The sequence below is a fragment of the Mesoplodon densirostris genome, chromosome 15 (genome assembly GCF_025265405.1).
Source record: "Mesoplodon densirostris isolate mMesDen1 chromosome 15, mMesDen1 primary haplotype, whole genome shotgun sequence".
Taxonomy (NCBI): Eukaryota; Metazoa; Chordata; class Mammalia; order Artiodactyla; family Ziphiidae; genus Mesoplodon; species Mesoplodon densirostris.
The window spans coordinates 26,043,793-26,067,409 of record NC_082675.1 but is presented as its reverse complement, the minus strand read 5'-3'; the positions used below and the strand labels follow the sequence as shown (position 1 = coordinate 26,067,409).

The window sequence follows — 23,617 nt, the reverse complement described above, 5'->3', positions numbered from 1 at the left end:
ACCTCTTATTCAGCATCTCTCTCCTGGGACGGCCCAGATCTGACTTATTCAGTCACTCATTTCCCTCCCTACCAGCCTAGATGTTCTGTTAAAAGGAGAGGGAGAGAGGGTGATAGAAATGCCCCCTACTCCAGGAAGCCCTCCCTGAAGGGACCAGAGCTCACTTACCTTCTGTTAGGGCCCCACACACTCAATTTTTAGATGTATGTTATTCCGAAGGCAGCAAGTGCCCGTGGTAACAGCTGGCAAGAAGCAGAAACAAGGTGAGTGCTGGAGGCTCTGTGTCTTCCTGTGGATAACATGTGGCACCCCTCGCGGGGCCTTTCCTCAGGGGCTGCGAGCTCAGTGCCCACCCCCTCCCAGCACATGGACCACGCCCCCAACTGCTGTGGGTGGGTGTCACCGCAGCTCCAGCCAGTGCCCCCAGGAGCAGCTGTGTCCCCGGTGGCCCTTCCTGTCTGGGTCATGGGATATTTTTAGCACTGAGTCCGGAACTCACTTGGCAGCAGCTGCTCGTGACCGGAGCATAAGAACAACAAGCCGTCCAGGTGGGCTGTGTCAGGCCTGCCCGGCAGAGGGGGCAACCTGGGCCTGGCGTTCTGAGCCTGGTAGCAACATAGACTTTCCAGGAATTTGAGGGTCTCTGGGTAGGCTGGGGAGGGAGGAGGCAGTCAGGATAGAGGAAGAGTAAGCTTTAGCCAGGCCCGACAGGGGAGCAGCTTGTGCAAAGGTCTTGAGGTGGCATGGAGGGACAGAGGCAGGGAAGGAGCTGCATATGATGAGAGGCTGGCTGACAGGCCCTGTAGGTGATGGTCTCTGTCCCAAGGGCAGTGAAGAGCCCCAGGTGAGGTTAGGATCAGATGGCGGCTCTTTGGAGAGAGCAGGGGTCAGAGGGGAAGATGGCTGCGGCCTGCAGTGGCGGGCACGTGACAGCGAGGGTGACAGGGTCAAGGAGGCGGAAGGCATAGACCTTAGTGAGTGCTCGGCGAGGGGGCTGAGACGTAGGGGAGGGCCAGGTTTGGGAGGGAGACCCCCTGTTGGTTTGGGACAGGCCGAGTTAGGGGTCCCGGGGGGACAGGACCGCTCAGGGAAGCCCTCCCTGGCCTCCCCAGCCCTGCCCTCCCAGCTCCTTGCCTTCACCCTTCTCCAGCTGTGGTTCAGAGACAAAAATCTCTCTGCCACCTCTGGGCTCCTGCCATGTCTCTGACAGGTGACTCTGCTCCCTGGATGCTCCCCTGCTGAGTAGCTGGGGTGTGGGACTCCCCGCCTGGACCCTGGTTTCTCTATCTCTGACCCTCAGTGGCTGGATGAGATGGTCCCTCCCCAGCCCCAGCTGCCAGGCCAGCCTGACCTTCAATGCCCGGCTGTCATGACCCTCATCAATTGCCCCTCATTCCACTCACTGCTATGGCCACTACCTGACCATCAAAGCCGCCTCCAGCCAGAGCCACAGAGCAGCTGGCGGCGCGCCCTCCCCCCCCGCCGCCCCCTCCACCTCAGCTATTTTCGAGCTCAGTGTGGCTGCGGGGCTGTGTTTTGGAAGAAAATTATCTGCTTGGCTGAATCAGCCAAATGGCAGGGCCGGGGATGTGAGTTCATGGAGACACAGTGAAAAGACTGTGTGTCCCACACGGGTCTGCTGCCCACCTGTACACCCGGGGATGCACATGGGATCCGGTCCATGTGGAACCTGAGGGCCACACTGTCCCACAGTCTTCCTACCCATAGCCTGCCTGCCAGATCATCAGGCAATTCCCATCTGTAGTCTGGCAAGGACCTGGGAGGACAGGGGCCACCACTCTGGGAGCCTTGCCCAGAAAGTGACTGAGTGCTCAGAGCAGGAGGATGGAGAACCTCAGAAAGGCCCTGGGCTCCCCCATCTCCCACCTGGCTTATACCCCTGACACCCCTGCCAAGCAGCCCAGGCCCTGCTCACATACCGGGGAGGGTGAGCCCCAGGCAAGGTGCTCGCTCAGCCCCTGGGACAGGAACCCTGCGTCCTTGTACCCCTCCACCCCCCCCCGCCCCCCGGCCCAGACACCACACAAGCCCCACCTCCACATTTCACTCAAGATGTTCTCCCAGCCTCACACGCCCTTCACTTGTGTGAGGTATTAGGGCCTCTTTAAGAAAACAAATGCAAAGTTACAAATCCAAGATTAGGTACAAAAGTACCTCATTTGTTTAGAATGAGGATACGAACAAAACAAGCGACAAGTTCATAAAAGGTAACAAATAGCACTCAATATCAAACCCAGGAAAAATCCCCTCCCCAGTCAGAAGCTGTGCCTGTGTCAGGCGGGGGCTGGTGAAAGAAGCAGCGGGTGTTAACCAAACCCCTGGGGAAACTGAGGCTGGGGTGTGGGGACGGCACGGGGAAGGGGTGAGGGTGGGCCCAGGAAGGGGTGGGCTGCCTGTTCAGCTCCATCCCAAACCTGCACCAGGTGGCCCAGCCACAGGGGACTGGCCACTTTGGTGTCCTCCCCTCTTCCCCCACCATGGGCCCTGCTGGGAGGGGGCCTCCCCCACCAGGGAATGCAGGCGTCAGCACTTCAGACTCTGTCTAACCGCCATCCCCACCCCCCGCCTCCCACCCTTCCCCTCCAGATGTGGGCACAGCTGTATTTTTAGAACAGCCAACCCCGAGGACATTCTTTGCTTCTAATTAAGATGGCTTTAAATCTCCTATCCGCAATCAGCTCCACTGTTCAGTCCTCAAATATCAAAGGGTGGCCAGGAGGGGCTGCTCGGCTGGTTGTTGCTTGGGGTTTCTTCTTTCTTTCTTAGTTTTGAATCGTTAAGTTGGAAATGTGACCCAGAACTGGAGTGGATGCCAGCTCTGAGGAGGAGGGAGAAGCTGGATTTGGGGTTGAGCCTGCAGGGGCTGCCCCTAGGCCTTGCCCTCCACACTCAGTCAGGCTGCAGCCCCTTGTGTTCACCTACCCACAGGCAGGGTCTGTCTGGAGATCAAGAGAGGGCACGGTACCTGCCCTTAGGATGCTCAGTGCAGGCAGTCAACAGACACACCTGGGGCCTGAGGGTGCAGCGCCTGTGCAGGGGGCACGTCAGTCGTCATGATGTCCCCATTTTACAGGTGAGCAAATGGAGCCTGGAGAGAGGAGGTACATGTTGGGACTGCAGGTACCCCATTGGTATCAGCTGCAGCCAGGCCTGTGGCCGGCCTGCTGTGCTTGGTGATGGCTCACTGCCCACCCTGACAGCCTGGTGCCCAAGGTCAGGTGGCCTCTGAACTCCAGCCAGTGCCTCCTTGGGAGGCTCCTGGTGTAGAGTAGAGTTGCCAGTCCAAGTGGGAGGAACAGGGAAGGCTGCAAGGAGGAGGGGCCTTGAACCACTCCCCAGCCCTTCCTGGAAAACACAGCTGACAGATGAGGACGCTGAGGTCAGAGGGGAGGCAGTCGGGTCAAAGCAGGTCAGCCCACCCACCACCCACCTGGTGATGGATGCCCAGCTGATGGGCTGAAGGAGAGACCAGGGACCATGGGGGCCAGCCTGAGCCCAGGCTCCAGGGGTTAGGCCACCATCCAGACTCCTGTCCCACCCCTCATGGAGCAGAGAGGGGAGGCACACAGCGAGGCAGAGGCAGGGTGGGCTGGGTGTCAGACCTCCGAGCTCCCGACCAAGGCCCTGCCCCCCGCCCCCTCCCCGGCGGGGCGCGGTCTGGGTGCGCAGGACCAAGGAAGCGAAATCACCTGGGGCTCGTGGAACAGGGGACGCCCGGGCTCGGCCAGGACTCGGCGCCCAGGGGCCGTGGGGGCAGCTCCCCCCGGAGTTCCCCGCATCTGGCGGGGCCCTGGCTCAGGCCTCTTGGTTTCCCTGCCACCGCGGAGCTCCGAGAGGTCTGGCGACCCGCCGCGCCAACTCCCGAAGCGCGGGCTTTGTCGCCCCCTCGCGGCCGGAGCCGGTCTCGGCAGCGGGGACGGATCCCGGCAACTGGCGGGGGCGGCCCGGGAGGGCTAAATGCGGTCTGGAGGCCTAATCCGGGGGTCAGGGGAGTCCCCGGGCCCGGGTAACAGTGGAGGCACCTTCTGGAGTAGGCTCGGGTCGACGAGGCGGCCTCGCCGCTTCTGCGGGGGTAGGAGCAGCCGGGGGCTCGGTGGAGCGCAGACCCGGTGGAGCCCTCCAGCCAGCTTTGCGGTATCGATTACCTTCGGTGCGAGCCGCCGTGTTCCCTGCTTCCCGCTGAGTGCCGGGGGCGGATCCCCCTACTCCCCCCTCCCCGCCAGCTCTGGGCCTCAGTTTCCCCATCTGCAGAGTGACAGGCTCCGGAGTGTAGGAGGGAGCGTGGGTCGTGGCTCCCATGGCGGGGGAGGGGCGTCACCACCCACGTTGGCCTCCCTCCCGGAAGTCCTGAGCACTGGTGACTGAAAGCAGGCCCCCCCTCCTCCCTTGCCCCTGTTGCAGCAAAAATAGACATGAGAATTTTCTGATAAACAAGGAAAATAAGGAAACAGTGAACAGGCCGGGGAAACAATATAAACAGGCCTGAAAGAGTTAAGTAATCTTGGTTATTCTTTAGCTATTACTACTAATAAACACTTGTAGCTAGACTTGTCCTTCACAAAGCTGGTTACTCTCTGACTCCATACAAATTACCCTTTGCACCTGGCCTTTCTTCTCCCCCTACACTCCCTTGTAGCACTCTTCATTTCAGAAAGAAGGTCACCAGCCGATAACTTCAGGGACACCAGACCTGGTTGCTGAGCCGCCTGATACCAGCTTTGGCCATGAATTTGCAGAAGAAAAATGCAAGACCTTCACTACTTTTGATCCTTATCATATACCCCGGACTGCGAGCCCCACATATAAAATCTCCGATTCCCCAAGGAGGGGGGCACAGTTCTTGAGGCGCTAGCCTACTGTCTTCCCCTCTTGCCTGGCAAAAGGAATAAAGCTACTCTGTTCTATTTCCTCCAAACTCTGTCTCCTTATTTCTATTCGGCATCGGTGGACAGGGAGCCAGGATTTTGTAACACCCCCACCTCTGCCTTCTCACCAGGGAAACCAAGACTGGGTGGGAATTCACGCGGGAAGCTCCCCGGAGAAGGAGTCGGCACGCGTGGGGGTTGTCTTTCCACGCTCCCCTGACTCAGGCGTGGTTTGACGGCCCCATCCCGTAGGGTCTGCGCTGGACTTGGAGATCTGAAAGCCCAGCCCCGACTTCCAGCAGGGCTGCAGGGGTGCTGCGGACACAGACTCCACCTTGTGGAGTCTCAGGGACGTTGAGAGGATTAGCCATCAGCACTGGGCAGCCACAAACACTCACAACCTTGACTTTTACACACTCAAGGTTAAACTCCTGATTAATGTTTGCCGAAGAGAAACCTCAAGCTCCCTTGCTTAAGGATAATAGTTAGTGGCTGGGGAGCCCACGCATTGGGGGGCTGACTCCAGCGAGGTGTCCATGGTGGGGGGCGGCGGGGAGGGAGCGAAGACGGTATTATCGCAGCAGTGGATCATCTCATTAGATGCAGAAAGGCACGCACTTAGCAACTGCTAATATTTTATTTATTGTATCGATATTTTTCCTTTAAAAATGCATGATGTTTTTTAGAAACTTTTAAAAGTTCAGGGCAGCAAAAATAAAACAGTATCCCTTCTGGTGAATGTCCTATCACAGTCTTTGCTCAGATGACTTCCTAGGGTAATTTTCAGGTCTATGTTTCTATGACCAAAAATAGCATCTTTGGCAACTGGTTTCGATTTGGCCTTAATCCAACTCCTGGGTTCATGAAGGACCTGAGAAGCCCTGAGAAATAAAAGATTAATCCTGCCCAGTGGACCCGGTGGTTCCTCATCTCACAAGGTCCACTGGGCCGGACTAATCTTGTCGCATAGGCCGAGCTGGCCTCTCACGGAATGGATCCCTGGGCTGCAACCCGAGACTGGGTCTCCCATCCGCGTTCCAAGTCACTGGCTCTGCCAGGACGGACGGATGAGAGCTCTCCAGACTGGTGGGTCTGCCTTTTGGCCCTCCTAATCCTGTCCCTCCTCCGGGGGGAAAGGGCGGGGACACCTGTACTGGAGGAGAGTGGGGATGTCTGTGAAGAATCAAGGGCTCGGCCCTCATAGTGCCTGGGGACAGGGGCCTCCCGGAGGCGGGCAGGGGCGCCAGGTTGGGGTGAGAGGAGGCCGGGCAGAGGGGCCGGAAGGGGCGGCGGCGGAGGTCCAAAGGAGAGCGCAGCAGTGACGGGCTGAGAGTCACTCCGGAGGCGGCAGCGGGGGAGGAGACGAGGGGACTAGGGGCCAGGGCCGGGATTTCGGGCGAGTCTGGAGCGCGCTGATCAGGCCAAGACATGCGGAGGCGGATGCAGGGGTTGGCCGTGGTGACTTCGGACCTGAGCCCCCTTCCGGTCTGCGGAGATGGGCCACAGGCTCGGCCGAGTAAGGAGTCAGTGGCTTTTCACCTTCAGAGCTGCAGAAAGGGAGGGATGGAGGATGAACACGAGCCGCCGTTACAGCCTCGGACTCAGGTGACCCGCTCGCGGGACCCCAGCCCCCACCCCCTTTACGCCCTGTGCGCCTGCGCACGTGTCTTGGCCGCGCGCTCTGGCTAAGGTAAGCTTTGAGCGAGCCTTCGCAAACGCCCACTACGCATGCGCTTCCCTCTTCCACGCCCATCCGCTTTTCGCAAACGTCTGAATTCCGAGACCTGCCGGCCCAGGCTACTCGGATGAGGGATTACGGACTGGCGTGCCCTCGGGAAGGCTCAACGAACGCGTCCAGTGTACAGAAGTATCTGATCTTTGTTTGCACAGTGGAGCTAGGTACTCGGCCGAGACGAACAAGAGCATGCGTTCACGCGCAGTGTTGGGCTGGGGCGCAGTGTGCGGGACCTGCGCACCGGCCGCGTCCCAGGCTAGCATCCCTCTGGTCCTCGTGTGGGCCGGACACGCCCCCAGAATCAGCAGCCCCAGGGCACTGCAGTCCTGGCCGCCTCATCCCGTCCTGGGCCTGTTTCCCATCTTCACTTCTCTCCCCAGCCTTCATCTCCACGCTGGTTCCGTCCTGCTGCACCGAGGGGGCGGGGCAGCGGGAAGAGCAAGCCTATACCACTCACCACCCCGCCTCAGGGTTTCCCCCGCCAACCGGCGCTGATCTGCATGGCGCTTCCCCTCACCTCCTTCAAGTCTTTGTGCGGATGCCCCCTTCTCATGGCGTATTCCCTGACCACCTTTTCCAGACACCCCCTCTCACCTTCGCCTGCTTTCTGTCTACGTCGCACAGCTGACATACTATGTATTTTCCTTGTTTATTTGTTACTGCCTGTCTTCCCCCGCTGGAATGGTCACGGATTTCGTCTCTTTTGTTCACTACTATATCCCCAGCACCTAGAACAGTAGATTTATTGCCCACAGTAGGGAAGCAAGAAATCTTTATTCACTGACTTAATAATCACCACCATAGCTAATGTCTGAATGCTTTTCATGACCAGTCAGAGGACTAGGCAATCTCCATGCACGATCTCATGGAATGAAGTAATTTATGCTGTCTTGGAGACCTGCCAGCACCCCTGCCACATGGGCTCCGTTCTCATCAGGCTGTGCGCGACTTGCTGCTTCCTGCAGATCTGCTCTCTTAGTGGAACTCTCACCTCCGGGCAGCCCAGCAGGGTGCTTCCAGTGACTCCAGTGAGAGGGGACTCCTGGGTTCTCACCTGGCTTCCCCCTATGGCTTCAGGCTTGGGAGGAAGTTACTTAGACCTTGTAGGAACTTGCGGGCAGCCAGGGTGCCTGTCATAGACCTGCCTGCAGACCTGTGGCAAGATCTTTGGCAGGATCCTGCCCTCAGAGCCTCTTCCTCTACCTCCCCACCCCCAGGCCAGGTTCTCACAATACGGTGAAAGCAGGTCTGTCATTCCCCCCACCTCCCCCGCGTATGTGCCTCCCAGCTCAGTTCCTGGCTGGGACAGGCACTTGGTATTTCACTGATGAATGAGTAAGTAGTCTTCAGGTTCTGGAAATTCTTCAGAAAGCTCTTAGCCAAACATCCTTCTGACTTGAAGCTTGTATTTAAGTATTAAAAAATAATAAATATGACACAGTGCTATATACTTGAGGGACAATTTGCCCGAGCAAGAAAGGTAGTATAGAGTTACTAGGAAAAGATCAACAATTTGATTTTTGTATAGTTAACCACTTTGTGAATGTCTCAGAAAATATCTGAGGGAAGCAGTTCACTGCTATTTGGGAGAGTGGAGAACTGTTAGCATACACTGGATTTTCAAAAAATTTAACGAGCATGTTATTTTGTAATTAAAAATTATGAGAAAAAATATAAATAAGACTGTGAATCCCCCGAAAAAGATACCAATCTAATAATGGGGCATCAGGGCGCTGAGCTGGGTGCCTTGGGGAGTTCTCCCTCCATCTCTAAGGGTGCTGCATGAGGATGAAAAGCTGCCCTTTGTTGTACCAGGTGTGTGTAGTGCACATGCACATTGGCTGTCCCGCAGCCTGAAGGTAGCCATTATCATCACCAGGGCCAGCGAGGAAGCCACTTAGAGAAGATGAGGGAGGAAGGGCAGAGCTGGCACTGGGACCCAGGCTGCTCTGCTGCTCCATGTGCCCCACACATGTAGGTCCGTGTGGCCCCTCCTCTTAGCCTCCTGGCAGAACAGGCTGGGAGGGAAGAGAGGGAGGCCCAGCCACTCTGTTGAGAGAGTTTCACTGGGGCGAGTCACTGTAGCTCAGGGACTCCTGTCCTGCCAGAGGCAGAGCTTCACGCCTGTGGGGCCCCAGCTCAAGGCATTGTCCCCTGAGCCACAGCAGGCATGCCCAGGGGCAGCCCTGCAAGGAGGGCCCGGAATGGCTGTCCATCTCAGGAAAATGCTGTCAGGGGTGAAGGGGCAGAGAGATCCTGGACTCAGAGCAGAAGGCTAGGGATGCCTCTGCTACCTGCCAGCCATATGACCTAGGCAACTCCTCTCTGCCTCAGTTTCTTCATCTGCAAAGTGGAGCCATCATTGCCTGGTTCAGATAGATTGCAGTGCTGGGATTGGTGGAGGCTGTAATCAGGCACTCTGTGTCCTCTCCTCTCTCCTCAGTTCCAGGGCGGGGTCCTGCTCCTGACCATCTGTGCGGCTGGCATTGGTGGGACTTTTCAATTTGGCTACAACCTCTCCATCATCAATGCCCCGACTTCGGTATGTACCCCACATGTGCACCGTCACCATCCCAGTGGGTGCTGGGCCAGGGCCAGCAGCTGCCTGCAGCAGATCTTCAGGCCAGCATCCACTTGGTGGAGCTTTCTCCCACATGTCCACCTCTACTGCGATGTTCCACAGGCCCTGCTAGTTCAAACCCAGCTCTGCATCCTCCCCTGAAACTCGCAAGTTCTCCTGAGTCCCTGATGTCAGTAGATGACTCCACCATCCACCCAGTGACTGGGGTCCGCCCTGACTCTTCCCTCCCTCTTGGACACCAAGTCCTTCCTAACTGCCTCTGGCTTCCAGCCATTTCTCCTTGGGTCTCTTCCACAATCCCAGTTCAGACCCTGTCTTTCCTGCCTGTATCACTGGCCTACCTGCCTTTGACCTCCCCCTTCTAGATCCTCTCAAGTTTGATCAAACCACTCCCCTGCCCAGAAACATTCTGTGGCTCCCCAGTGCCTACAGGAATAAGGACAGACTCATCCACCTGAAGTCCAAGGCCTCCTGGGATCAGAACCTGTCCACCTGTCTCCCACCTTCGTTCCCCCAACTCCGCTACCAAAGCAGGTTAAATGCAGTTCCCCAAATGCACCCAGCCCTTCCTTGAAGACTCCTTCTGATGGGAAGCCCTCTCTGCCCCGCCTGCAAGAAGCCCTTCAAGAGCCACCCAAATGCCATCACCTCCCTGAAGCCTTCCTTTAGCAGCCCCCCAGCTGGAGTCACCCTCCCTCCCCAGCCCTTGGTCTCAGCCTCCTGCTGGTCTCCTCTCAGTGTCCAAGTCATCTTTGAGTCCCCAGCACCTGACTCTGTCCTGGCCTGTGCCGATGTTCCGTAAATGCCTGTGGAAAGGATGAATCTCTCAGCCCCATTGATAGAAGCCACCTCTATCCCACCTAAGTGAGAAGGGCAAGTGTCCTGTCACATAGCTGTGAAGGAGGTGGGGCTGCAGGAAACAGGTCCCAGGATGGAACTGGGGCTCCCCTATCCGTGCGGGGCATCATCCTCCACCCAGTGCAAGAGAGCAGCTGTCACCAGACTCACTTCCTGTCCTGGACTGGGAACCCCCAAACAGAAGTCCTTCCTGTTAGTTCCAACAGAAAGGCTGGGGAAGAGTTTGATTGGCTGGTTTGGATCACATGCCCACTAGGCTGATCATGTGGTCAGGAGGGTGGAGCACTTTGATTGGCCAGGCCTGGGTCAGGTGACCAACTGTGTAGGGGGCTGTAATTGTCAAGGGGAAAGAATTTCCCTCAAAGCATGTTGTTGCTTAGAAGTTGGGGATGGGAGTACATTCTGGGCAGAAACAACTATAGCTGCCCAGTCCCTTAAAAGAGGATGAAATGAAGGGTTTAGAAAGGGGGGTCTGAGCTCCATTTGCTTTTTTATTTGTTTATTTAACAAGCCTGCGAGTGTCCACTTCAGTGCAAACTTGCAGGCTGGAGAGGGATCTGCCCACAGCAGGACACTCTCAGGCCTTGCTTCCCATGTGCCATCACTGGCTCCTGCAAATGAGACTTCCTTGGCTTCTGAGGCTTCCCCTACCCCCTTGAATGGTCACCCTTGAGGATTTCAAGCCCAGGTCAGGGGAAGCTGGCCCTGGTCCCAGCTCCCCTGGACAGGTCCTTCCTGCAGAGGGACCAGGCGGGCACCAGGCTAACAGCCATTACCCTGAGCTGGCCTGCTCACCTACACCCCCTGGTCATCCTCATGTCCTCCCTCACATCCTGTTGGGAGGCCTAAGACCAGCCAGACACTGACATTCATCTCTGACCAAGAGGAGAGTATCTGGGTCTTTTGGTCAGGCGTTGCAGCAATCCTGAGGTGCCCCCAGTGAAGGAGCCCTGGGGACAAACACTCCTCCCGCCTCCTCTGTTGCTCTGCTGATGCTCACTGATGGCCAAGTCCATCAGAAAGCTGGTCATCAGGGGAGCCTGCTGATGTGGCCCATGCAGGTGGCTTCCCAGGCCAAAAGTGGGGGAGGGGGGCTGTTAGTGGGCTCAGAGGGGCACATAGACACTGGCCAGCTCTGAGCTCCAGGAGACACTGTGTTTGAAAGAGACGGCACAGTGCCCTGCAGTTGGGTGAGTTTGGTCCTGCCCCGAAGGGAGTAGGATTGCTGGGGAGACTTGCCTGCTCTGCAGAGGCAGGGCCTGTGGGGAGAAGGCCTGTTGTGGGGAGGGAGCCCCCGCCCCAGGGGGGCTGACTGGCATCTCTGTCCACAGCACATTCAGGAATTCACCAATGAGACGTGGCAGATGCGAACCGGCCGGCCGCTGCCCGACCATCTGGTCCTGCTCGTGTGGTCCCTCATCGTGTCTCTGTACCCCGTGGGGGGCTTTCTGGGAGCGCTGCTTGCTGGCCCCTTGGCCATCACACTGGGGAGGTAAGTGCTTCCCGTGGGCCCCCAAATGCCCTTCAATGAGGGGCACCCCGGGTGTGGGCAGGATGCCCGGCAGGCCCAGGCCTGCGTCAACTCCTCACCGGCCTCCTGCTCTGCCTGCAGTTTCACTGGGTGATTCACATTTCCCAGCAGATGTGGCAGAGGGAAGAGTCCCATGCTGGGAGGGAGGGAGGACCCATGGCTGCCAATACAACACACGTTGTCTGACTGTGAACAGGTGTTTTCTCCCCAGTGCCCCACTTTCTATCCAACTGATACAGATCTTGGGTCGCAAACAAGAGAGACAGACTCTGACAGACTGAATGGAAAACTGTGATAACGCAAAGGATACTGGGGCAGCTCATAGGACAAAAGGAAGTGGTCAAAAGCCAGGCCTGGGGAGGGCAGGATGCAAGGCCACCCTAGCCTGGACTTTCCTCCTGGGAGATGCCTTCAGCGCATCAGCTCCAGCCTTGTTCCACCTCCAGCATCTTCACTCGCTCTCAGAATCAAGGGAGACGGGTTGTTCCTGGCCCACCTTGGGTTGCACGCCTACACCCATGAGACAGCAGGAGAGAAGCAAGGCTGGGCAGAAAAACAAGCGGCTCTCATGGTACCCCCCACGGCTGGCCACCCAGCATGTGTCAGCACCTTTCACCCATATATTCAGCTCCCCATGTGCCCCTCCTCACGTTAGTTGGTTCAGTCCTTCCTGAGACCACCCAGGGCACTGCCTCATCACAGCCACCAGGGACGACACAACAGAGGTGTCCTCCCTGAGTGCAGAGTTTCCACGTGATGACCAATCTGCCAGCCCTGCCGTTAACGTGTTGATATTCTGCAATCTACACACTTAATGGTAAACTTAACTGCCCTCAAGACACCTCATGGGAAGAAGAAAGAAGAAAGTGTAGGGAAAATTAATCAAAAAAAGGAAACTAGTGGATGAATTTAGTTTAAAGCGTATGATCCAGAACCTGGAAACATAGGTAGAGGGTCTGCTCCCGGGTTTTGGAGCTGGTCACTCCAAAACCTGCCTCGGGAACGTCCATCCTCAAGTTTTCTGCTCCTGTCTTGTGTCAGCACTTCCACCGGCCTAAGGCTGTTTGCCGATCGGGGTGACCCCAATCTTCATGCTTGAGTGGGCATGGCAGTCCTGATGGTGTGGGTCCTTCAGCAGGTTATTACCCTCTGAGGTCATCTACTTCTGAATGACAGGGTTCCTAATGCGATACTGAGTTCAATGGGCACCCATCCTTCCACTTTCACTGATGTAACCTCCTTTGTTGGAAGCAAAATTGCACAGATAACATGTTTGTGTATTTAGCAGGAGTATCAACGGCAAGTAACAGAAAACCAGGACTCAGCTGGCTAAAACAATAGCCAAACACCCCATTCTGGTGTTTATTCTCCACTAGGGCCTAGTGACCAGCCAGGAGTTATTTCTGATTAAGGGGGTAGTAATTCACTGAAGTAGTGGTTTTACTCCAAAATCCTAGGTCTTGCACTGGGATTCTCCTTGGAGGCACTTTGAGCACCACAATCTCCCAGGTCTAGAGGGTCGAGGGGCGGAGCATCTGGCAGCTGGTTTGGACCCGCTAGGGCATACTCCACTCACAGCTTCCAGGTTTGCAAATCATCCAGTGTAGGTATCAATCACGACACTCACTGTGGGACAGGCTGCCTCCAAAGTAGAAAGAAGCCATCTGAGATTTGTCCATCCTTCTTAGAGGAAGGGCAGCAAGCCATCCTGCACTTTGGAGGAAATGTGCCCTCGGACGTCAGGAACTCCACTGGTGTGGCGGCTCCCGCTCTGTCGTGCTTGTATGTTACCATGACGTCGGGTGCACTTGCCGCTTCCTCTTCCCCAGGTCCTTTCAGCATAAAGTCATCAAAGCAGCGGGCCAGCAAGATGCCTGAGGCAGGCAGCTCCCCATGGAGCAGGTGTGGCCCAGAGCTGGAGAGCTGCCATGTCCCTAAGGAGGTCGGAAAGGTGCAGTACTCTCCCTGCCGGGCGGAAGTAAATGTTTCTGCTGTCGTCTGTGTATTGAAATGCAGCAAAATGCATTCGCCAGATAAATAGCTACAATGGATGTACTGTGTTTTTTTGTTTGTTTGTTTTTGTCTGCACCGCGCGGCATTGGCATGCAGAACTTCCCCAACCAGGGATTGAACCCGTGCCCCCTGCATTGGAAGCGTGGAGTCTTAACCACTGGACCACCAGGAAAGTCCTGGAAGTACTGTATTAATTTATACCAGTGAGGAAGCCATATGTGGCTTATAAGTCGCAACTGGAGTTACCACAGGATCAAGTTATAATCCACTGTCACTCTCCATTCTCTAGGCCAGGGGATCTGAGCTTTGGCCCATCTTTCACCCCTGTGCTGTTGGTTTGGAGCAGGCCAGCGGCTTCCTGTGGCTCATTTCCTTGTCAGTACATGAGCCATATGACCTCCTGTGGGCTCTCTTGGGTGACCTGCATGACGGCGCCTCTGAGCGCGGTGTCAGGAGCCCAGAGCTGACGCCTCATTGTGTGGAGCTGCTGACATGCCCAGTGCCCCTTCCTGTTTTGCTGTCTGTCCCGTTGAACCAGCCTGGCAGAGACCACCCAGCCATCCTGAAGTTTCTGAACAGTGACTCTGCAATGCACGGAGGAAACGGGAAGGGACTTGTCTTCCCAGGTGTCCCTTCCCTCACTCCGGAAGTCCCTGTTCTTCCTCCCCAGGGTTTCCTTGAGTCTGAGAAATCAGATATTAGGCCCTTTGCTTTACAGAGGAGTGTGAGGAGAGCAATACTCAATCTGTAGGGATAAAGCCATACGAGTTCTGTCACTTCAAGCCGTGGTGGAGGCAGAAAGGAGAGTAATTTGGGGCATATTGGAGGAGGGGAGTGGGAGTAGGCCCCTGGGGGCATCCCACAAGTGACCCCAGCTACAGTGGCCAGCGTCATTTCTGTTCGTGTAGCTCACACTCCTGACTCAGTCCCCTCATGCACACACAGGTCTGATCAGGGGTGGCTGCAGCTTCAGAGAAGGGTCCCCAGGGGTGGTCCTCAGGACTGAACCCACCTCTCTCGCCTGTGTTTGGCTTCCCCAAGGAAGAAGTCCCTGCTGGTGAATAACATCTTCGTGGTGGCTGCAGCGACCCTGTTTGGCTTCAGCCGCAGAGCAGGCTCCTTTGAGATGATCATGCTGGGGCGGCTGCTCGTGGGCGTCAGCGCAGGTACAGTGTGTGTGTGGGGGGGGATCCCCTCCTGCCTCTGTTCTTACTCTTTCCTGTATCCTCTTTATTCCCTTCATTCATTGATTTGTTTTCCATTCATGCCCACCATTTTTTTTGCAGAATGATTAGATATGATTTATCTTAAAAGGGTCATATAACTAGGTACTTAAAGTGGATCTAGAAAAATGGAAAAGTTGTAAGGGATGGGAGGGCAAACATCCCCAAACTTAAACCAACAGAAGTCCTCTAAGCTGGGAGCTTCCTGGCAGTCAAGATGAAAAGGCATCTAGGACGAGCTCTCTGATCTTCCCTACAGAAGCAGAGTAGCCTCTTAGGGACCCCTCAGGCTCTGGGGCTTGTCATGGGAGGGAGCAGAATTTTAAGCGTGTCCACCTGGGCTTTTAGGGGTGCCCATCAACAATCCCCCTTGACTCCTACTGTTTATACAGCCAGGTGCTGATGTCTTTATTAGTTAGTTATCTATTCCTGTGAAACAAAGTACTCCACAATTTAGTGGCTTAACACCAGCAACATTTATTAACTCATGGTTTCTCTGGGTTAGGAACCAGGAGTGTCTTAGCTGGGTGGTCCTGGCTTGGGGCCTTTCAGGAGGCTGTGATCAAGTTGTCAGGCAGGGCTGCAGTCACCTGAGGTTTGGCTGGGGCTGGAGGACGTGCTTCTGAGATGGCGCCCTCGTGTGCTGTTTGCAGGAGCCCCGGGCTCCTCAGCTTATGGGTCTCCCCATAGGGCTGCTTGAGTGTTCTCACAGCACTGCGGCTGGTTTTCTCCAGAGGAAGTGATGGGAGAGAGGGAGCCCACGTGTGTGCGCAAGGACGCAGTCCCAGTGCATTTTATGGCCTAATCTCAGAAGTCATACACCATCAGTTTTGCCACAGTCTACTTATTAGAAGTGAGTCACTCAGAACAGCCCACATTTCAGGGAAGAGGGACCAGGTCAAACTTTGTGCCCTGAGTACATGGCACAGAAGGAATCCCTCCCTAATTGTCTGTAGGAAGAGTGGGTGTACCTCTGTGGGAGAGCTTCTGGCAATCAGTGCACCCACCTTCCTCCCAGCTTCCCCCACCCAGTGCTCAGAGAGAGGCAGGACCTTGTTTGAGGGCTGTTTCCTGCTCCCACATCAGGGAGGGGATGGAGCAGCACTCCCTGACGTGTTCCCAGGTGGATGGTGCCCCAGTACTGCGGCCTCCTAGCTTTTGCCGACTGTCACCCTCTGGGGTGGGCAGTGGGGGCGCCATCCAGTTCCATTTTCCCACTGGCTGCCTGGGTGCGAGGTGCGTCCCCAGGGAAGCCAAGATGGGGGAGAACATGCAGTGGTAGTTGATATAAGAGGTGAGAGCCGGGGCCGCTGGTGGGCATCTGCTCCCTCTGAGCCCCTCACACTCCTCCCGGTGATAGGGCTTCTCTCTCAGAAGTCCTGGGAGCTGACTGGAGTCCTGCTGGCCCTACATCAGGTGGGGAGGAACCCCTCAGAGCGCTTGGGCTGAGGGAGCAGCACTCAGTGCCTGTAGATGTTGGGCTGGTGGTGCCAAGGCTGCGGCGGGGGCGGGCGGGGGTGGGGGGGAGAGGCGGGCCCAAGCGTTGCGGGAGTCCAGCCTGTGGCTGACGGCTGCTGTGCTCCTGTCCAGGTGTGAGCATGAATGTCCAGCCCATGTACCTGGGGGAGAGCGCCCCCACGGAGCTCCGAGGGGCTGTGGCCATGACCTCAGCCATCTTCACCGCCCTGGGGATCGTGATGGGTCAGGTGGTTGGACTCAGGTAAGTGCCACCCCCCCACCCCACGTGCACTGAGAGGTTAGAGGGATGCCAGGGAAAGCCCTTCTTCACCTAAATTTCTCCCCTACCCCCCCAAGTGGATTAAGGCGTTGCTTCCTTGTATGAAGGCGTTGAAACCCTGTCCACATGCATCTGGCCAGTGTGGTGTCAGTCAGCCACACTTGGTGTGAGTCACCCTCTTCTCGCCTCTCTGGATCAGGGAGCAAAGAGGAGAGGGTGCAAGTTCGGGCTTTTAAAGGGAGCGTGTCCTGTTCATCCCAGAAAAGGGAGGTGAGGGCAGAGCCCTGTGCCCTGGGAAGAGCCCTGGGGAGAGGAGTTGCCAGGGATGAGGTGGGGCTATGACCCTGTCCTATCGTGGTTCCCTACCTGGGTGTCCAGACCCAGAGCTGGTTGGGAAGAGGCACAGGGTAATGCAGACCCTCTGCCCTCAGGGGGGCCGGTAGGGGACAGAGCTCTGACAATGAGGCATCTGGCCCAGCCTCTCCTCTGTCTCCCCAGGGAGCTCCTGGGTGGCCCGCAGGCCTGGCCCCTTCTGCTGGCCAGCTGCCTGGTGCCTGGGGTGCTCCAGCTGGCCTCCCTGCCCCTGCTCCCCGAGAGCCCACGCTACCTCCTCATTGACTGTGGAGACTCCGAGGCCTGTCTGGCAGGTGAGTCCCTGACCTCGGGCCTCCAGACCACCCTTGACCATGGGGCACATCTGGCCAGAGCACGTGGGTCCTCATTTCCTGGGTCGCATTTATTCAGGAAAAGCTATCCCTCTCTTTGTGCCTCAATTTCATGATCCATCCATCCCTTCAGAGCTCTTTATCAAGGGGCTGTCCTAAGCACCAAGGCAGTGGGATGGAACAGACCCAGCACCTGCCATCTGGGAACCCCCAGGGTGGTGCAGAGAAGGAGCACCACCTGCCCCCTGCCTGACATGCAAGATGAAGAAACACTGAGGAAGACCTCAAGGGCCCGATGCCAGCTGGGCTGATGGTCTTCCCTGTTAGCTATGGCCACAATAATGATGGCGAAGGAACAATCCCAAAATCTCTGGCTTAAAGCACACAATCCTTTACTGCATCTTCTATCATTTACTTGCTGGGCTGTTTGCACGACCCTGCTGATCTCAATTGGGCTGGCTCATGGTGTTGGGGTCAGCTGGGGCTGGCCAGTTGAGGCTGGTCTGGGCTGGAGCAGTTCAGCTCTGCTGCACACGCTGCTCCTCGCACTCTTGGTACTGACAGACTAGCCCGAAAGGCAGATCCACTGCACAAGCACTTTCCAAACCTTTGGTCCCTTCCTGCCCACTAACCTCCCCTTAGCCAAGGAGAGTCATGTCACTGAACCCAAAGTCCAGAGATGGGAAAATCCATGGCATCTCCACTCATGTGGCAAGGGGCGAAGACCAGGGCCCACTAATGTATTCTTCCCAGCTTGCCATGGTGGTCACAATTATTATTCATGTCCCTCCCCTGAGCAGGAACATGCTCAGTGCTATCCGGAAACACCCCCCACCCCCACCAAGTCTCACCCAATCATGGCATCAGGCTTGAAGTCCAGGATCTTAAGATCATGTCAAGTCTATATATGCCTTTTCTTGAGCCAAAGACCTAGGAGATAAACAGAAGTCTTCTGCCTCGCACGCACTCAGCAGACACTGGTGAAAAAATGTTTTTCAAAAAAGAGGCGGCAAGGAGGCAGAAAGCAGTTGCCGATCCATAGCAATGCTGAGTGCCCCTGGGAAAACCCTGCCATGTTCCCCTGCCCTGGGATGGAGAGTGCTCCTGCATGAAGCCCTGGCTCTGCCCCCAGGGAGGGGCTCCCCAGGCCACTGAGAAGTCCTTCCTTTTCTATCACCTTCCTTGACACCTGAAGAGGGCCCTGGAAAATGTACCTATAGAAAACTGGGGCACAGAAGTCTTTACATTTCGAACTGTCTTGGTGTCTTTTCATCCAGGCTGGCAGAGCTTCTGTCAATACAACTTTCTCCAAAAATGATGTGAATTTTCTGTGCATTTGATTTATGTGCCAGAAAGCCACACCCACAATTCTTTTCGAGACATGCTTCTCTCTTGCAACCTAATTACTGGAATTTAGGGCATGTCGAGCTGCGGTGGACCAATACCCTTAAGCCTCTGTAATGCCCGTTTTTCCAGCCAGGAGGGTCTATGAGGCACTGCAGTAAGCCATACCCTTGATTTGATCTTTACCCTCAGGCCAGGGCTCGCTGGCCTTGCTCTGGATTTAGTCTTTGCTCTCAGGCTGTGATTTAACCTAGGACTCTGCTAGATGGAGAAGCTAGAGATAAGAAACAGATTTCTTTTTCTTTTTTATTTAACTAACCTAGCAAGCTCTGGAATAAGTTAAATTTGATTAAATTGTGTTCCCTCTGAAGGTCTTTTTGAGCTCATTTACCTTACAATCAGCTCAGAATACTCAGGTAAAGGCAGCTAGTTCATGCTTTCGACACTTGGAGATCTCTTTGCCCAAGTCCAGAAGTTCATTAGACCTGTTTTGTTTCTTGCACGTTACACAGGCTTTCATTCTTCCAGCCTCCTCACCGTCCTCTGCCTGGTTAGGAACCAACACTGTATGTCATAGGCCCTAGTTATGGCGTCTCCTACTCCCGGCACCAGGGTCCGTTTTTTTTCTTGTTGCCTAACAGTCGCACCTCCGCAGGAGACCAAGGAAGCAATTACTTAGCCCAAGCCTCTTAGTTCTCTGGGGTTGGCTGATGAAGGTTAGGTCTGGCTGGAGGCTCTGTCACTGGTGTGGGTCAGCTGGGCACTGGCTGATCTAGGACGGTCCCAGCTGGGCCATCTCTGCTTTTTCCTGGGACCAGTGGGCCAGCCCCACCGCAAGTTTTTATGATGATGACAGAAGACCAAATAGAAACCAGCAGGTCTCTTGAGGCTGGATTGGAACACGCGGCACGCCCTCCTACAGCCTAATTCTACGGGCCAGGGAGAGTCGCAGGGGGGAGCCCAGCACCAAGGGGCAGATGTATACACGCCTCCTTAGTGGGAGCAATTGCCAAATCCCATGGCCCAGGGACGGGTGGAGAACTGAGACGGCAGTGGAGATCTGCCACAATTGTCGTGTCCTGTGTGATGCAACCGCAGAACCCCGAGTTTCTAAAGCCCTTTCTGCTCCGTGGTGCTGTGAACTGATCATCCCCATCAGACCAAGGGGACCCTGGGAAGGCGAAAGGAGGTGGGCGTGGGCAGCTCACTGTGGGGGCCACAGAGGGCCTGGGGGAGGGAGCTCAGCGTCCTCTGCCCTGCCCCCTCCCCCAGCGCTGCAGCGGCTGCGGGGCCCCGCGGACCTGGCCGGGGAGCTGGCCGAGTTGGAGCGGGAGCGCGCCGCCTGCCAGGGCCGGCGCGCGCGGCGCCCGTGGGAGCTGTTCCGGGACCGTGCGCTGCGGAGGCAGGTGGCGAGCCTGGTGGTGCTGGGCGGGGCCATGGAGCTGTGCGGGAACGACGCGGTGAGCAGTCCGGGCCAGGTCGGTGTTGGGGGGAGAGGGGAGGGGGAAGGGGGTGGAGCAGGGTCCGGGAGAGAGCCGGTGCGCCTCGGCCTCTCGCCCCTCCCCCCCCCCCCCCCCCCCCGGCAGGTGTACGCCTACGCGTCGGCAGTGTTCAGCCAGGCGCGGATTCCTCCGGAGAAGGTCCAGTACGCCACCATCGGGACCGGGGGCTGCGAGCTGCTGGCTGCGCTGCTCAGCGTGAGTCTGCCTCCGGGATGACACCCCATCCCCCAGCCCTGCGACGGACCCTTCGGGGTGCTGGCCCTCGGGGTGCTCACCTTCGGGGTGCTGATCCTCGGGGTGCTGGCCCTCCGGGGACCGCAGGCCTCGGCGCTAAGCCACTTGCACTTCAGGTCGCTATGTTAAAATACGGCGAGTTAGCAAGCACTTATCGAGCACCTAGTTTGCCGGGCACTCCCACCACCATTTTGAGATGGCGAAACTGAATGAGGTTGAATGACTGAGGTCCTCTGAGAAGTTAATAATGTCTTAATCCACTGAAGCGGTAAATTGCTCTCGCGCCCGCCTCCCCACCTTCCTCATGAGGCCCCTCCCCACTGCTGGCCCGCAAACCGAGGGGACCGCGACCGTGGCCCACACCAGTGAATCAGTGAGGGCTCCTTTTCCTTTGCAGTGTGTGGTGATCGAGAGGGTGGGCCGACGGATGCTGCTGATGGGGGGGTACGGCCTGATGACCTGCTGGGGGAGCGTCTTCACAGCGGCCCTGTGCCTGCAGGTAGCTGGGCGTGGATGAGGGCCGGGCGGCTGGGCCCCGCCTGACCTCACCTCACCACCCCCCACCCCCGCCCCTCTGTCGCAGAGCTCCCTCCCATGGATGCCCTACCTGGCCATGTCCTGCGTCTTTGCCTTCATCCTCAGCTTTGGCATTGGCCCTGGTGAGTGGGAAGAGCTCCTGCCTTTGGGCCTGGCTGAAGGAGCACGGATGTCTGGGTGAAGGATGCTTGGGTGTGCCCTCCCCCCACTGTACAGGCTTCTGGGAGGGAATGGCTGGAGGAGCTCTGGAAGGGCCCCACTTTCTTGTCTGGGGCAAGGTCGGGGGAAGGCCGGCCAGGGAGCCCTGGCTGGCAGCCTCCTGTCCCCACTCCTCCTTCCAGCCGGAGTGACCGGGATCCTGGCCACAGAGCTGTTTGACCAGATGGCCCGGCCTGCTGCCTACATGGTCTGCGGGGCGCTCATGTGGACCATGCTCTTCCTAGTCGGGCTGGGGTTCCCCTTCATCATGGTAGGCCTGCCTGCCCCTCCCTCCCGGGGGCCCTGCCATAGGTTTTGTCCTTGTCAGCATGAGAACCCCAGGGGAGGCTCCATCCAGGAGGTGTGAGACTGAAGGGGATGGGGCTTATCTGAGCCAAGAGGGTCAAGTCCCTCATCAGGACCTGTGGTGGGGCCTTCCATGTGGGGGCTGAATGGGCCACACCAGATCTTGGGTCTCTTAACCCACAGGAGGGCTTGTCCCATTTCCTCTATGTGCCTTTCCTCTGTGTCTGTGTCTGTGGGGCCGTCTACACTGGCTTCTTCCTCCCTGAGACCAGAGGCAAGAGCTTCGTGGACATCTCAGAGGAATTGCACAGACTCAACTTCCCTGGGGTGGAGCCAGGGCCCCGCGTGGACGGGCCGGAGGTCATCCAGTCCACAGAACTCTAGCTCAGCAGGTTTGGCTGGGTCCCAGCTGGCCGCTGCTCTTCCCTCAGGCCCTCTCCATTCACCAGCCCTGCATCCCCTTGTTTAATGGGTGTTTGTTGAGCACCTACTGTGTGCAGGCCTGGTGTTTAGCCATCAGTGGTGAGCTGGAGAGGTGGGGTCTGGGACCTCTCGGTGCTCCCTGTCTGGAGGCAGTTAACAGGAAACCAATAAAAGCACAATTACAAACTTGGGTGGACTTCACTGGCAGTCCAGTGGTTAAGACTTCGCCTTCCAATGCAGGGGGTGCGTGTTCGATCCCTGGATGGGGAGATAAGATCCCACATGCCTTGCAGCCAAAAAACCAAAACATAAAACAGAAGCAATATTGTAACAAATTTTTAAAGTTTTATTTATTTATTTATTTATTTATTTATTTATTTATTTATGGCTGCATTGGGTCTTCATTGTGGCGAGCGGGCTAGTGGTTCTAGCCACAGCGAGCGAGGGCTACTGTTCGTTGCGGTGCGTGGGCTTCTCATTGCGTTGGCTTCTCCTTGCGGAGCGCGGGCTGTAGGCGTGCAGGCTTCAGTGGTTGTGGCACGTGGGCTCAGTAGTTGTGGCGCATGGGCTCAGCTGCTCCGTGGCATGTGGGATCCTCCTGGACCAGGGCTCAAACCCGTGGCCCCTGCATTGGCAGGCAGATTCTTAACCACTGCACCACCAGGAAAGCCCTATTGTAACAAATTCAATAAAGACTTTAAAAAAGGTCTACATCAAAAAAATCTTAAAACAAAACAAAACAAACAGACTTGGGGAAATGAAGCGGAAGAAAATACAGCTTCTGAAGGGTGTGTTTACCAAGGGGTGTTTGAGAGGGGAGTGGTCAGGGAAGGATTTTCTGAGGAATTGATTGTTAAAAATCAACTTTATTGAGGTATAATTTACATACAATAAAATGTATCCATATTAAGTTTACATTTGATAAGTTTTGACAGGTGTACATATCCATGAACCACCACCACCGTCAAGGTAGACTGGTCACATCATCTCCAAAGTTCCGTCATGCCCCTTCGCAATCAATACCCTGCCCAACCCCAGGCCCTAGGCAACTGCGGATCTGCCTTCTGTCACTATAGGTCAGATTTCTTTTTCAGAATTTGATATAATTTCATACCATATGTATGCATTTGTGTCTGGCTTTGCTCCAGATAAAGTTTTTGAGGTTCATGTGTGTTGTTGCATGTATTAGCATATATCCCTTTGTATGGCTGAATAGTATTCCACTGTATGGATATATCATCATTTGTTAACCCATTTCCCTGCAGGTGGACATTTGGCTGTTTCTAATTGGTTATTTGTTTTTTTTTTTAATAAATTTTATTTATTTATTTATTTATTTTTGGCTGCATTGGGCCTTCGTTGCTGCGCACAGGCTTTCTCTAGTTTCGGCGAGTGGGAGCTACTTTTTGCCATGGTGCGTGGGCTTCTCATTGTGGCAGCTTCTCCTGCTGCGGAGCACGGGTTCTAGGCATGCGGGCTTCAGTAGTTGTGGCACGCGGGCTCTAGAGCGCAGGCTCAGTAGTTGTAGCACACGGGCTTAGCTGTTCTGCAGCATGTGGGATCTTTCCAGACCAGGGCTCGAACCCATGTCCTCTGCATTGGCAGGTGGATTCTTAACCACTGAGCCACCAGAGAAGCCCTGTTTCTAATTGTTGGCCATGATGAATAAAACTGTTATGAACATTCCTGCACAAGTTGTGTAGATGTATGCTTTCATTTCTTTGGGGTAAATGAATTGCTGGGTTTAATAATGAATGTATCACTTTGTTATAAAGCAGAAACTAACACACCATTGTAAAGCAATTATACTCCAATAAAGATGTTAAAAAAATAATGAAAGTAT

The 23,617-nt window shown here is 56.0% G+C and overlaps 1 protein-coding gene across 1 annotated transcript; it reads left to right on the top strand.

Moving 5' to 3' along the window:
* The first annotated feature begins 6,224 nt into the window (after positions 1 to 6,224).
* On the top strand, positions 6,225 to 21,806 carry SLC2A11 (solute carrier family 2 member 11). The gene is made up of 12 exons (XM_060118671.1): positions 6,225 to 6,491; positions 9,065 to 9,163; positions 11,392 to 11,552; positions 14,646 to 14,770; positions 16,418 to 16,547; positions 17,064 to 17,212; positions 19,847 to 20,034; positions 20,161 to 20,271; positions 20,708 to 20,809; positions 20,894 to 20,969; positions 21,189 to 21,316; positions 21,535 to 21,806. The coding sequence occupies exons 1-12, from the start codon at positions 6,315 to 6,317 to the stop codon at positions 21,733 to 21,735; spliced, it is 1,647 nt and encodes a 548-aa protein (XP_059974654.1). The 5' UTR covers positions 6,225 to 6,314; the 3' UTR covers positions 21,736 to 21,806.
* The last annotated feature ends 1,811 nt before the right edge of the window (positions 21,807 to 23,617 follow it).

What these genes read in the sequence shown, in the direction of transcription:
- SLC2A11 (XM_060118671.1), top strand. Translation starts at nt 6,315, where the DNA reads ATGCGGAGGCGGATGCAGGGGTTGGCCGTGGTGACTTCGGACCTGAGC. An exon ending in GCTCGTGGGCGTCAGCGCAG is followed by an intron (nt 14,771 to 16,417) that starts GTACAGTGTGTG and finishes GCTCCTGTCCAG; the next exon opens with GTGTGAGCATGAATGTCCAG. An exon ending in CAGCTTTGGCATTGGCCCTG is followed by an intron (nt 20,970 to 21,188) that starts GTGAGTGGGAAG and finishes TCCTCCTTCCAG; the next exon opens with CCGGAGTGACCGGGATCCTG.